Raw genomic sequence first — 14,672 nt, 5'->3', positions numbered from 1 at the left:
AGGAGGGTCCCCCAAGCTGAAGCAAACACTGGGGACCTTTGAGCAGGGAGAGAGTCCTGTCAATGATCTGTGGATTCAAGGAGTGTCCCATCTGCCTAGAGGAGCAGCCCGCCCCTTCCTGTGCCTCACGCTCCCCTGCCCCACCCCAACCCGGCGCCCCTGCCCTTGCCACCAGCCAGAATTCTGGAAGCCCTGACTCTCTCCGAGGAATGTTGAATGGCCTTTACAATGTTAGCAACAAAGAGACGTTTCTTTGATAACTGAGTTGTGGCTGCCCTGTAGTATTCCTGATGCTTTATTTACCTGGGTCTCTTTGTTCCCACCCTCTCCTACCCTTTAAAGCTTGCTTTAGCGCTGGTTCCATGGGGTCACATTCTGCCTCCGCCCAACCCCAGCCTCTAGCTTACCACCAGTGCCTCCTCCAGAGCGATCTGCTGAAGGCTTCTCTGGTGGGGCAGCCAGTTGGAGACCAGAGGTACTGGCTGGAAAGGAACCTTGAGCAGAGAAGTTGGGGACGACTATCCCAGGCAGTTTTCAGCTCAGGTCACATGGTTCTAAGAAAGCTCCCAAGCACCTTGGGTCCAGGACTGAGAAAGCTCTCCCCTGGGGCTTTGTGCAGGTGATGCCAACATCCTCCCAGGGCCCACATCTGCACCCAAAGGCTGGTAGAGTCCCAACTAGAGCAGGCCTCCAGAGGGTAGGCACCTGACAAAGACCCACCAGAGGCTAAGCCGTAATGACAAAAAGACACATGCAAGCTTTCTTCTCAGCAGCCGGCCACCTTCCAATGCTCTCTGACTGCTCCTGCTGCCCTACCTCTTGGAGGCCCACATGGGCCTCTTGTTCGAGAGGGCAACTGGATGTGAAGGGACATTTCCAATCTGAGGAGCTTGTCCAAGGACATCAGTAGAGGCTCCTTTCCCTCACCAAACAGCCTAGATCCAGGACTTTGGGGGCAGGGGTGGGGAGGGGTGGGGGTACAAGCTACTGCCTGCAGGCCCATTTTCCTTGAAGAAAACCAATTGTTTTTTCATCACGATTTCCTTTCTCCAGCACTTGCCACCCAAATGAACCTCAGATTTACCTGTGGGCTTTACCAGCAATGGGGCCTGGCGTGACCCCTGGGGCCAGAGCAACCCGGCTGCTCCCAAAGCATTTGGGCGGGCAGGCCAGAACCCTTTCTCGGGGGCAGAGCACAGAGACACAGCTGGAAAACCGGGACAATTAGCCAGCGGCCGGCGGCCGAGCCATAAAAACGCAGGAAGTGACCACTGCAGGGCGGAGGGAATGGCTGTCCCCAATAAAGTGATTGTTCCAAAGAATGCCCACATTCCGAAGACACAGGCTTGAGCCTGGGCCTCGGCTTCCAGAGCTCGAGGCTGGGGAGGGGGTTGTGGGGGACAGAAAGAGGAATTGTGTTTCCAGGAAGGGGAGGGAGATGTTTGGTAGATCAAAAGTCTGCAATGCCCACCATGTAACTCCCATATTCTCAGCCCATTCTCATCAGGATTACAGACACCCCCTTTCTCCCCCTGTCCCCCAGCTCAATGATTTGGGTTCTGTAATGTATTTATACATAATATAAATAAAATGTATTTCCTATTTTATTTCTTGAGAGGTCCAGTGACACTCAGCTGTCTGGTCCAGGTGGGAAGGTCCACATGGAGAACCTGCTCCTGGTTCCCACCTCTTGAGTGCTCAGCTCTCTGACCCTCCACTGAGCCCGGATTTTTAACCATCTTCCTTAGGAAAGGCAAAGACCCGGAGGGACCAGCAAGCAGGATATCCCACAGGCCTGGGCTAGTTCAGATCCTCCTTGGGCCTGGCCTCTCTCCAGTCTGCAGCTTTGGTGGGTGTCATCTGTAAAATGGAGAGGCCAACACCAGCTTTGTTCCCCATCTCGGGAGCCGTGAGGATCAAGGGAGATAAAGAGCGCTGGAAGAAGGGCTCCAGAGATGAGAAGGTGAAGTGACAAATACCAGAGAGCGCTTCACAATGAGAACCGACGAGTGCAGCTCTGGAGATGAACTGGTTCCGAGAGCCGTTCAAGGCCACCCAGAGGTCTTGCCCAGGCCGTGGACTCGGCCGCTGTGATCCTCAGATCCTAGTCTGGCAGCGCTGGCTGGGCCTGGAGAGAAGGGCTGGATGAAAAAACAATTGGTTTTTCCCTGTGGTGGCTGAACCCAGATGGGCGCGTGCGCAAGACGGATCTCATCGCTCTTGCGCTCCGGTCCGGGCAGTTCCCGATCCAGGCCGCGCAACACACAGGGGCCACAGAGCTCCGGGCCCCTTGACACAGTGCTTCAAAACCAAGCCGGAAACTTTCTCAACTCCTCCCTACTCGGAGTTGTTCAGAAGCAATCATTAGGAACAGACCGGGTTCCCTTCCCATCTCCTGGAGATGAAAGACAATTTTCCTCGTATAACATTTTACTTTGTAAAGCAGAAAGTGTTTTTAAGACAAAGGTGTGATTATATGACATATACCTAGGGTACACATTCTGGCTCTTTTTTCCTGGATTTTTAGCCGCTGATTTCAGTAAAATAAACATGTACCTGTAGGTTCGCTGAATCTTCACAGACAACATGCCCTGTCACCAACACCCTGCTCAGGAACCCAGAACTTTCCCAGCACTCTAACGACCCCATTCCCCCCACCCCCCGCCCCATTACTGCCCTCCACTAGTCTGACTTCTACCACAGGCTCCTTGGTTGGACTGTTTTGAATATAAATGCTTGAATATAAATGTTTTTTAAAAAACTAATTGCCTTAATTTAACTTAAATCCCAAATGTGAGATGGACTCGGAGATGCAGCCTGAAGCTAGGATCATAATTTATGTCCTGCGAGAGGCAGGAGTTTCCATGGGGGAAGAGAATAACCGATTAGCAGTGACACTTGTTTGGGGCGCGGAGTCCTTCTGGCCAGGAGCTCAGGGAGGACAGGAACTGGCCCATCTCTTAGGAGATCTTCTTAGCTCGTCTTCTCCCGTGTTGGTCAAAAACGTTGTCATCAAAGTAATGGCTTCCCTTTTCTTTCCTCTTTGGTATAAAAGGAGCTTGTGATGCGCCCCCACCCCCGCTTCCACCCCGCAAATGCATACACGCTACTACTCAGTCTCCAAGCCTAGATTCCCACCAAGATAGCTCTCCCCCCCCCCTCTTTTGCAAGTCTCTTGATTTCATTCTTTGAACCTGTGATTGGAGGTTAAAGTGCACCAGGTTGGAAGGAGGAAGCTCTTAACAATAAAGGTTTGAATATTTAGCTGTGATCAGGTCTCTGGAGCTCCCCCCTCCCTTTATCTTTTAAAATGCAAATCGTGTTTCGGGGGGTTGTGCGCAGGGTGCGCGCTGCGCCTCGACGTCTCCAGCCATTGGTGTCTGTGTCATTACTAATAGAGTCTTGTAAACACTCGTTAATCACGAAAGGCCGCCGGCCTGGGGCTCCGCACTCCAGCCTGTGGCGGGTCTTCCCCGCCTCTGCAGCCCAGTGGGAAGGAGGTGGGAGGAAAGAAGGAAGAAAGGGAGGAGGGAGGAGGCAGGCCAGAGGGAGGGACCGCCTTAGAGGCAGAAGCGCCGCGAAGAGCCAGCGGAGCTCCGCGGTCTGGGGCGCAGCCGGACGCCCTTCTCCGCACCCCGCCTCGCCCCTTCCCCTTCGCGCCCTCCGGCAGCGTCCAGCGTCGGTCCCCAGGCAGCATGGTGAGGTCTGCTGTCGGGCCCTCGCCACCATGTACGTGAGCTACCTTCTGGACAAGGACGTGAGCATGTACCCCAGCTCCGTGCGCCACTCTGGCGGCCTCAACCTGGCCCCGCAGAACTTCGTCAGTCCCCCGCAGTACCCGGACTACGGCGGCTACCATGTGGCGGCTGCGGCCGCCGCGGCCGCGAACTTGGACAGCGCGCAGTCCCCGGGGCCGTCCTGGCCCGCCGCCTACGGGGCCCCGCTCCGAGAGGACTGGAACGGCTACGCGCCCGGGGGCGCCGCGGCCGCAGCCAACGCCGTCGCCCACGGCCTCAACGGGGGCTCCCCGGCCGCAGCCATGGGCTACAGCAGCCCCGCCGACTACCACCCGCACCACCACCCGCACCACCACCCGCACCACCCGGCCGCCGCGCCTTCTTGCGCCTCGGGGTTGCTGCAGACACTCAACCCCGGCCCTCCGGGGCCCGCCGCTACCGCCGCCGCCGAGCAGCTGTCCCCCGGTGGCCAGCGGCGGAACCTGTGCGAGTGGATGCGGAAGCCTGCGCAGCCGTCCCTCGGAAGCCAAGGTAGGCGGTGGCGGCGCCCCGCAGGAGGTGGCTGCTGGGCGGGCCGCGTGTCCAGGGCGGACCTAGGTGTCCAGAGCTGTCTAGGGGCTCCGCGCCCCGAGGGCCGGGGCGGGAGACTAATTCAGGGGGCCTCGACTGCGGGGCTTCTCTACTGTGCCTGGGCTGGCAGGGGGTAGGGGCGAGAGTGGATATTTTGGTCTCCCAGCCCGCGTTCGGTTTAGCGCAGAAGAGAAACTTCCTCCCTCCAGTGGTCCTTCATTCGTACCATCCCAACGCTCTGGGGACGCTCCCAGGAATGTCGGCGGAGCAGGCGGTGCAGGAGCGCGTCCTCCTCCACTTGCCACCCCGAGCACCGGGTGCGCGGCTGGGAGCCGCCGGGGAAAGGGAGCCCTGCACTCCATCCACCGGACTTTAGAGCATTTCTTTCCACGCCACGGGAGCCACTCAAGAAGAATGGTGGCCCGGGGGGACCAGGAGGGCTGCGAGGCTGTGCTCGGGACCAGGTTCGACCATTCGGGCCAATTCAAGGGATCTCAAGAGCTATGGCGAGTAGGAAGACCTGGGGCAAAGCTGCTGTTGCAGGAAAGGCCCCAGGAACTAAGGGGAGAGGAGGGCGTCCCTTCATTGAACCTTTGATTTGCAAAGATTTAGAAGCTGGGGGGCTAGGGGCAAGAAGTCATGGAAGTCCTCCTGTGTCTGCGGAAGCGGGGGAAGAATCCTTGGTGAGGATTCAGCTTCTGCTCCAGACAGGGATCATTCGTCCCAACCCTTCCTTTCCAGGGTTGTGGGGTGGAGGGAGGTGTATGTGTATGTATGTTCACATGCGCCTGTGTTCAAGAAGCTTACTCAGGAGATGTCCCTGCAGACGTCCTAGGTTTGCCCCATTGTGGGGGCTCATTAGTTCCGGGTCTGCCCCTTCTGGTATTGGGATGTGTGTCAAAGTGGGAAGGAAGTGCGAATAGATGTGGTGGGAGAGAGTCCTGTTGGCGTCCCCTTTGCACTCCTTGAAGTCTTACTAGCCCTCTGCACTTCCGTTTTTTTCTCTTTCCTTCTTTCTGGCCCAGCCTTGTCCTCTTGCAGGTTATGGCCACTTTGCAGAGGTTTATAGCCAATTACTGCCGTATAAATCAGAGAAGTCGTTGGGGGCTGTCTCTGGGCATCGGTATTTGCGTCACTGGGCACATGCCGGGTGGGAAAAGCGGCCGCCCACGGAGAAGGCCACAGGGCCAGACTGAAGCCTCAGCTAGGTCCCTTCCCCAAGAGGAGGCGCCCTCGTCTGAAAGGTGCGCCGTCTCAGAGAAGGCTCTCTCTTACGGAGCCGGCCTGGGGCGCAACTGGCAGCCACCGGGGGCCCTAAGGGAGCCCTTTGGTTCGTCCGGGGAGAGCGGCCGCTGGGCCGGACCCGGGAGGGGGAGAGGGAGGGGAGCCGCAGGAGCCCAGGCCGCGGGGTCAGCAGATGAGAGGCCGCTGTGATGTCCCGCGCAGAGGTGGCAAGGCCGCAGTCGGCGCCGGGCGCCCTTGTGATGTTAATGTCGGGAGGCCGAGGCCCGCGGGCCAGTGCCCTACTCCTCTGCGGAGCATCATCTGTCAAGGGGCTAGGGGGCTGGTCCTCGGCCCGGCCCGCTTTGATATACACCTTCCCAGCCCTGCCATTGTCTCTTTTAGGGCCCGGAAAGAGGGTGGTGACTTTCGCAGTCAATAATGAATTCTCACAAGTCCCTCTCATCTCTCCCCTCCTCCATCCCCCTCCTTGGTTCCCAGGGGGTGCGGGGCGCCTCCTAGGCCCTTGGGGCGCGAGCCGCAGAGCGCACAGGGGTCTGGGTCACCGCGCTCCCGGCGCATCCCGGATACTGAAAGGGGAGCACTGAACAAGAGCCGATCCCAAGCACCCCAAGGCGAACACCGCTGCTGAGATGTTCAGCTCGGAGAACGTTTTCTGCGCCCTGCTCCCAAGTCCCGGGTGTTCCTTTTAGGCTCCAACCGCGGCTGCAGTTTTCCAACCCCGGCTGATACTCCCTGCGTGACCTGGTGCGACTCTCAGTTTCCTCATCTGTAAAATGGGGCGACTACCGCTGGCAGCCTCGAGTGGGTTTGAGGCGGCAACCCGTGTAAACGCGCGCTCTACTCGGAAAGCTCTCAGAACGTGTTAGTTCCCTTTACTTTCTTAGCAGCCGCGGGGTCGGGGCCGCTGCGCCATTCAAATGCGCCTGCCGGGCCGTGTTTATGTTAATGCGCCTGGCGGGGAGGGGGATGAAAGCCGGGACCGCCATTTGCTCAGTAGTGGTAATTCAAACAGAATGCGGTTGTTATTAAGGCATTGAAAGGGCTTTTCTTTGATAAGATCGCCTTGTCCTGCATTGTTTGCGACTGTGTTCCCCTTTCAGCGGCTCGGGGGAGCTCCCTCTGATCCGGCCTGTATCTTCCCAGGGCGCTTTTGTTGTGGTTTGCAAAGGGTTTTTACCTGAACAAAGTAGGCCTGCGGGGCATTAAACACCTCCAAGAAACTCCCAGACCCTTTAGATCTTCCTGGAGGACTGGGCACTGGGCGACTGAACCTGTCGGGCTGCAGAAAGATCTGAACCTGGGGCCAACGAGGAGGGAAGAGCTCCCGGCCGGGGCTGGGGGCCCTACCAACAACTGACCCAGGACAGACCCGGTGCAGACGCCAGGCTCGGGCCCGCTCCAACCGCGCCGGCACTATTTGTCAAGGCCCTTCAGTAAAACAATCAATCTGAGGTTTAATATGTTGACTCAATCCAATGAGCATAGATCACTGGTGTGGATAGCTCTGGCAGAGTTTGTAGCAGAAATAAATGGGGGATTGAAAAAGAAAAAGCGCCAAATACCAAACCAGGTTCAGCCAGGTATACAGTGTTCTCCGCAGCTGGGGGGAGGGTTTTCTGCCTGCCAGGCACCAGCTCAGAATTCTACCAGATGGGACTAGTGTGCCTGGGAGAAGTTTCTGGTGACTTGAGAGAAACTGTCAGCTCCTGCACACCTCCCCCTCTTTCCACTTTTTTTTATAAAGATTTTATTTCTTTTTTTTTTAAGAATTTATTTATTTATTTATTTGACAGAGCGATCACAAGTAGGCAGAGAGGCAGGCAGAGAGAGAGGAGGAAGCAGGCTCCCTGCCGAGCAGAGAGCCCGACTCAGGGCTCGATCCCAGGACCCTGGGATCATGACCTGAGCCACGCAGGTGCCCCAAGATTTTATTTCTTTATTTGACAGAGAGAGACACAGTGAAAGAGGGAACACAAGCAGAGAGAGGGGGAAAGGGAGAAGCAGGCTCTCTGCTGAGCAAAGAGCCTGATGTGGGGCTCCATCCCAGGACCCTGGGATCACGACCTGAGCTGAAGGTAGCAACTTAAGGACTGAGCCACCCAGGCACTCCTCTTTCCACTTTTAATAAAGCAAACAGAAAGTAACATTGCCACCGGCACATACCCACACCCCCAGCTGTTTTCACGGTGGGCTTCCAACTCCCACACGCCTGAAAATCTGAATACTCCCAGGACTCTGGAGATTCCATCCTGCCCCCTTTGCCTTTGGGCCTAGCGTGATCCAGTACTGTATTTGGTTTACCAGAAGGGTGGTTGGGTTCTGTTATCGTGTGTGAATGAGGTTTTAGTTTTTCTTCATTTTTAAAAACCACTTAACCTCAAGGTTAGTTTAGTTGTCTTGGATAGGCTCGTACCGGCCCCTCAGGACCCCCTGGGGGGTCTTGTCAGGCCCGGCAGGAACCAGCCAAACCCTGGCCCCCTGGGGCGGTGGAGGAAGAGAAATGGCCCTTGGGTTAGGGAGGTTTGTCATTACCCATGACTGATGGGCCGCTTTGCAGTTCTCAGCCCTAACTTCTCCTTCCTCTTCAGTGAAAACCAGGACGAAAGACAAATACCGAGTGGTGTACACGGATCACCAGCGGCTGGAGCTGGAGAAGGAGTTTCACTATAGTCGTTACATCACCATCCGGAGGAAAGCCGAGCTGGCTGCCACACTGGGGCTCTCCGAGAGGCAGGTGGGAACCATCTTGCTCCCTCTAGGGCCTGGTCACTGACGGCGCTTGGGGGGTGGGGGCAGGGGGTTCCTCAGGCAGAGTTAGAAGCCGGGCCCCAGAATCTACCTAGTTCTGTGAGCAGATTAAAGCAGGAGGATAGAGGAGCGCCGGCTGGCTCAGAGCATGCAGCTCTTGATCTCCTGGTTGTTGAGTTCAAGCCCCACAGTGGGTGTAGAGCTTATTTAAAATCAGTAAGTAGGGGCTCCTGGGTGGCTCAGTCATTGATCGTCGGCCTTTGGCTCAGGCCCTGATCCAAGGGAGTCCGCTTCTCCCTCTCCTGCTTCCCCTACTTGTGTTCCCTCTCTCACTGTATCTCTCTCTGTCAAATAATAAATAAAGTCTTTTTTTTTAAAAAAAAGGTAAGTAAGTAGGTAAGTAAGTAAATAAATAAAGCAGGAGGATAGAGAATATTTCCTTCCAAATGCTTTTAGAAAAGGTTCCTTCCACCTCTAGATGTCTTCTTTGGATGTTGATTCTTTTTCTCCTATTTTCCGGGACCCGGAAGGTGCAAGAAAAAAAATATGAGTAGTAGTTTAATCCGGAATTCTTTTTTGGTGAAAGAAGACTTAAAGGCCTTTTTAATTTGTGCCCAGTACCATACCTAGGGAAAAATTAATATAAGACCCCAATCCCAGGGCTCCTGGGTGGCTCAGTAGGTTCAGCCTCTGCCTTTGGCTCAGATCATGATCTTAGGGTCCTGGGATGGAGCCCCCACATCAGGCTCTCTGCTCAGTAGGGAGCCTGCTCCCCACCCCCGCGCCTGCCTCCCTGCCTACTTGTGATCTCTCTCTGTCAAATAAATAAATAAAATCTTTTTTTAAAAAAAGGCCCATGAAAATTAGAGTGAGGCTTGACTCATGAACACTCTATATGGTCTAGAAAAAGGCAGAGTCCACTACCGTGAAGCTGCACACTGAATCTCGTTCTCAGGGGGCGCCTGGGTCGCACAGTCAGTTAAGCATCTCAGGTTGTGATTGTGTGATTCATCCCCATGTGGGGCTCTGCAACCCGCATGGAGTCTACTTGGGACTCTCTCCCCCTCTCCTTTTGCCCCTCCCTCCCCCACGCACTCACATGTTCTCTCTATCTCTCTCAAATAAATGGACAAACTCTCTCTCTCTCAAATCTCATTCTCAGCTTTAAGGTGAGGAATACTACATTTCAGTTTAATTTTGAGAGGCCAAAGGCTGGCATTTTGAACTATATCCATGTTGGTCTTCTCTTGCTTGTTGTGGAAAAGGCTCTGTTTTCCTTGTTTCTGTTTGTGGAAAAGTTTCTGTTTTCCTTGGTTCTGAGACTCTGAACTTTTCCAGTAAAGCTGTAGATAAAGGCTGCTTTGGAACGAAATGTGGCAAGGAAGGAGGGAGGAAGGCTCTTCTCTCCTGAGGCTGTACTGGGCTCGGGAAGGGCTCCAGCGCTGGGCTGTCCCGAGCTCTCGGGTGAAAGTCTGGGAGAAGGTCTGGGGGTCCGGGAGTTCGAGAGGGCCCTTCTTTAGCTGGAGAGGGAGATACGGCAGCTGGGGCTGAGGACCAGTTCCTTACCCCCTCCATCGGCTCATTCATCACCCTCTGTTTTTCTCCATCTTCCATTTCTAGGTTAAAATTTGGTTTCAGAACCGCAGAGCCAAGGAAAGGAAAATCAACAAGAAGAAGTTGCAGCAGCAGCAGCAGCAGCCACCGCCCCCGCAAGGTCCACCGCCTGCCCCGCAGCAACCCCAGCCGCAGCCAGGCCCTCTGAGAAGCGTCCCAGAGCCCCTGAGTCCTGTGTCTGCCCTGCAAGGCTCGGTGCCTGGCTCCGTCCCTGGGGTTCTGGGGCCAGCGGCAGGGGTGTTAAACCCCACTGTCACCCAGTGACCTCCAGTGGCCTGCAGCAGCAGAGCGATTCCGGGCTGAGCCGCGAGGAGCATAGACTCTGCTAGAATCCTCAGGAGAGACCCCCTTCCCTCCCAACCACAAATGTACACCAACTTACCTAGCTCTCAGAGGAAAAATGGGGGCCGGGAGTAAGGACAAGTGGGGTTGGAGGCCTCCAGGAAGACATTCTCCCAGATTTGGACTTCTGCTGGTCTGACTTTCTGCCAGCGAGAAGATGGGATATGACTACCGGGGCTTCATTTAGTACTGGCAGAAGCCTGGCCTGGACTGACTAAACAGACAGGCTGTCAGCCCTCACCTCCGCAGATCTTGGCCTCCAAAATCTGCGGGACACACCTCTGATTGAAGCCGAGGGGAGAGAGGAACTCAGGGTGAACGCCAGCGCTTGCAGCCAAGATGGCTACTGCCTACTCCCAACCATTCAAGGGCCAGCTGGTCCCTCCTGCCTCAAGGGCAGGCAAGCTTTAACTGCAAAAGTCAGAGGCAGCTAAGATAGAAACCTGGACCTACCAAAGACTGCAGAACCCCCAGGTCTTTGTCTTTCTTCTCTTCCCTTCCCAGACCAGGAAAGGCTTGAGTGGTGTATGTGCTGCTGTATGGTGTGAGGGGCGTGGTTATGGGGCTCCAGGCCTGACAAGAGGGCCCCGGACAGGGCCTTGTTTAGAAAGCCTGTCACCAGAGATTCTCTGGGCTGAATGTATGTCAGTGCTATAAATGCCAGAGCCAACCTGGACTTCCTGTCATTTTCACAATCTTGGGGCTGATGAAAAAGGGGAGTTTTTGTTATTGTTGCTGCTGTTTGGGTTGTTGGTCTGTGTAACATCCAAGCCAGCATTTAAAAAGCTTTCTGATTCCATGGGGGAGAGAAGTGATACGGTGAAGGGAAGTGGGGGGTATTTGAACACAGTTGAATTTTTTCTAAAAAGAAAAAAGAGAGAGAGAGAGAGATAAATGAGCTTTCCAGTTTCAGAGTCTGTATTTATCATCCTCAGATTTTATCTGGAATTATTATTATTTTTTAAAGAAATGAAATGTCTACTTGCGAGCTAGTATTAGAAAAACGAGGGAGGGGGTGGAGAAGGTTATCTGGATAAACTCATTTTACCCCAGAGCGTCAGAAGCCTGAGGGAGCAGGTTCTAAGACCTTCCCTGCCCCCAAGCCTGAGCCCAACCTTGGATTGTGGAATGTGTGGTTCTCCTGGGGTGGCTTTGGGCTAAATGTACATCTGAATGGTCAGCTGCTTCCAAGCTGTGGAGAATTATGGGGGGGTGTGAGAGAGTACCCTCCTGACCTCTCATCAAATGCAAGTTGATGCGGTTGCAGACATCCCCTTCCTCAGTGATTCCCTTTACCCGAGGGATGTCTCCTAATCCAGCTTGTTAAACAGAAGCATTTAGTAAAAATGCTGTGTTTTCTGCTCTCTCAAGGGACCATTTCCAGGAATATAGTCTTCTGTGAATCAACTGGGCATTTCCACGAGCCCTTGTCGGTCTCCACTCCTTACCGTGTGTTGTGAAACTGCCTCCCTTGCCCCACACCCACGCCCCCTTCCCGCACTCTGTAAAGAATTCAAGACCCAGTATAAGGAGACCGTTTTAGTGGTAGTTGCTTGTTATCTAGCCGATCCACTGGCACCGCGCTGCTGCCCTTGAGATTTTGGGTCCTGGAAGCCGCAGAGCTGGGAGCTCTGGCAGGCGGGGCGTGGGGAAAGGGCTTTGCTCTCCGTGTCGGTCTTCCCACAAGCACCTTCGAGTCCTAATCACAACCCCAGCAGACGCAGGAGGTGGCCCGAGGGCTCGGGAGGAAGAGCAAAGCAGCAAGACTTAAATACCGCCTGCAGCATGTCCCCGGCTCTGCGGCCCTTCCAGGTGGCATTCCGCTCCGGGATTGAGAAAGGGGCCCTGGTGGCCGGGCCCGCGGGCGCCCGGCTCGGAGCTGGATGGAGAGTGCCTGGCCCGCCCCTCGGGCTGGGGAGTCCGCCGAGCTGGGGGTGGCGTTCCAAGCGGGTTATCCGTCCCCCCAGCCCCACCCCCGCCGACCGGTCCCGGGTCTCTGTGCCTCCTGGGGAGTCCCGGCGCTGGGAGGAGGGCGAGGACCCGCACCCGGCCGCGCCCACACGTCCGCCCCCAGCCGCCGCCGCGGTTGCTATGCGTTGCTGTGAAACGCCTGTCAATAAACCCTGTTTGGACAGTGAAGCGAGAGCACAAGGGTTGTTTGCTTAGTGGTTAGAGGTTCAAAAGTCAGCATTGTCCCGCTGCAAGCGATTACAAGTTCTTCCCCTCGCCGGGTCCGGCCCCCTCGCACTGACGCCCGCCGCCGGCCCGCGCCCCGCGCATCCGGGGCGAGGAGGGGCGCTCGGCTGCTCTCTGAAATGCAGGTCCGGGGCTGCCCGCTGGTCTCCCGGGTCGTGGAGGGGGCGACCAAAGAGGGCCCCCGGGGGCAAGCGAGGCCACCGCGCTTGGGACGCCGAGACTCGCCGCTGGAGCAAACCCGAGGCAATACCGGGACTGGGCGCGAGTGGGGCGCCGGAGGAGGCGTAGGAAGGTCGGCGCTGGGACGCCCTGGTGTGTTTTTGACAGGGTGACTTCGCTGTTCCCAGGGCCTCCAGGTCCGGGACCAGGATCCCAACGCCTTCCTCTCCATTCTTTGGCCCTGCGGGCGTCCTTCCAGCTCTCCGTCCGCCAGAGGGCGCGCGCGCTCCTCTCCCAACCTGGAGCCGACCGGAAAGGGACGCAGTTCTGACCCAGCTGCAAGGTTGCACGCTCTAGCAGCCTTCCCACGGCGGCCGCTCCCGAGCTGGCGCGCGGCGAGATTTCCCCACTGTGGTGGTGGGCCTGCTGAAACGAAGGTCAGACTAAGTCGGGCGCATTGAGTGTTTAAGAAAAACAGATTAGGGTGAGGGGAGCTATTCGCCATTCTAAAAGGGCCTTCTTGCACGAGATGTTTTTTTATAATTACAGGACTGTGGGTACGGTATGAATATATAGGAAGACTGTGAACTTAGGATAAATATGGGGAAGAATGTACCCGTGTTGTGGAACTCATGTCAAAAAAGGCATATAAATGGAGGCCTGGCTAGCTCAGTCCGCAAAGCGTTCTACTCTTGATCTCAGGGTCGTGAGTTCAAACCCGGTGTTGGGCGCGGTTAAGATAAAAAATATTTAAAAAGGTGTGTGTGTGTGTGTTTTAAGGCATATGTGGATAGAAGACAGTCTGAGTCTTTTTTCTTCTGTGAACAATTCATGCCTTTATCATATTCATCCAGTAAAGTTAGCAAGATGGGCTGTTAATGAGAGCAATAAAAGTTTCAACGAGCCTCACGCCTTTCTGATAATATCTGTAAGGGGCCTACATCAGTCAAGAAAACTAATCTTAAATAGAAATCTTAGTATATAAACAGCAGTATTCTTGCTGTTGTTATTTACAGCCCCTCAGGAAAAAATAAGAGAAGACAACAAGCAGAAGTAAAGAAACTTCGGTTACATGGGGCGCCTGGCTGGTTTAGTCTGTAGATCAAGCAACTCTTGATCTGGGAGTGGTGAGTACAAGCCCCAAGTTGGGCTTATTTTAAAAAAAAAAATCTGTAGACTTTATTTTAGAGACAGGCTGCAATTTACTGGTTTAATGACCTTGAGGAGAGCCCTACCACTAACAGGGGAATTGAATAAGGTAAAGTAAGGGAATAGAATTTACAACATACACTTAGGATTAATCCCCAATGATGACAAGACCTATTGCTGCTTTTTTTTAAAGATTTTATTTATTTGAGAGACAGAGATCACAAGTAGGCAGAGAGGCAGACACTTAAGGACTGAGCCACCCAGGCACTCCTCTTTCCACTTTTAATAAAGCAAACAGAAAGTAACATTGCCACCAGCACATACCCACACCCCCCAGCTGTTTTCTTTGCCAGAACTTTTAGCTGCTTTACCAAACTTTTCTTTTATTCCCAGCTCCCACCTCTACCTCAGAGAAACCATCTTGATTTTGTGAATCAACTGGGCATTTCTACGAGCCCCTGTCGGTCTCCACCCCTTGCCGTGTGTTGCTGAGCAGAGAACCCGATGTGGGGCTCAATCCCAGGACTCTGAGATCATGACCTGAGCTGAAAGCAGAGGCTTAACCCACTAAGCCACCCAGGTGCCCCCCCTACTGCTGCTTTTGATCATGAACCATGTTTTGCAAAGTGTGCGAGAATCTTTACAAAGAGACCTTGAGCCAGGATAATTTCTCAAATCACCTCGCACATTTTTCTAATTCACTGAGTTTTGCTTACTTTTCCAAGTAGCTGCCAGTCTGTTGTCCCTTGATTTCCACTGCCTAGGCATCTGCATAAAATCTCAAGTGGCAAAGCACTAACATTCCAGACATGAAGATATATCACTGATGTGCATAGCTGACTTGCCTTTTCACCCACCATTAAAGACAGCCCCCAAACACTTGTAGGAGATTCAGATTAGTTAAGAATGTAG

At 54.6% G+C, this 14,672-nt stretch overlaps 1 protein-coding gene across 2 annotated transcripts; it reads left to right on the top strand.

The window, feature by feature from the left end:
* The first annotated feature begins 3,727 nt into the window (after positions 1-3,727).
* On the top strand, positions 3,728-10,835 carry CDX2 (caudal type homeobox 2). Of its 2 annotated transcripts, none has more exons than XM_044250651.1 (3): positions 3,728-4,268; positions 8,141-8,286; positions 9,921-10,835. In XM_044250651.1, the coding sequence occupies exons 1-3, from the start codon at positions 3,728-3,730 to the stop codon at positions 10,176-10,178; spliced, it is 945 nt and encodes a 314-aa protein (XP_044106586.1). In that variant the 3' UTR covers positions 10,179-10,835. The 2 variants fall into 2 exon arrangements, with proteins under 2 accessions (XP_044106586.1, XP_044106587.1); XM_044250652.1 differs by having other exon boundaries at positions 8,141-8,282; positions 9,921-10,091.
* The last annotated feature ends 3,837 nt before the right edge of the window (positions 10,836-14,672 follow it).

Source organism: Neovison vison, chromosome 5, assembly GCF_020171115.1.
Source record: "Neovison vison isolate M4711 chromosome 5, ASM_NN_V1, whole genome shotgun sequence".
Lineage (NCBI taxonomy): Eukaryota > Metazoa > Chordata > Mammalia > Carnivora > Mustelidae > Neogale > Neogale vison.
Note: the sequence above shows the minus strand (reverse complement) of the source record. Positions and strands in the feature narration are given on the sequence as shown.

Excerpts from the sequence above, each read along its gene's own strand:
- CDX2 (XM_044250651.1), top strand. The coding sequence starts at position 3,728 with ATGTACGTGAGCTACCTTCTGGACAAGGACGTGAGCATGTACCCCAGC. Across the intron at positions 4,269-8,140 it reads GCCGTCCCTCGGAAGCCAAG|TGAAAACCAGGACGAAAGAC; the intron begins GTAGGCGGTGGC and ends CTTCCTCTTCAG. Across the intron at positions 8,287-9,920 it reads TGGGGCTCTCCGAGAGGCAG|GTTAAAATTTGGTTTCAGAA; the intron begins GTGGGAACCATC and ends TTCCATTTCTAG.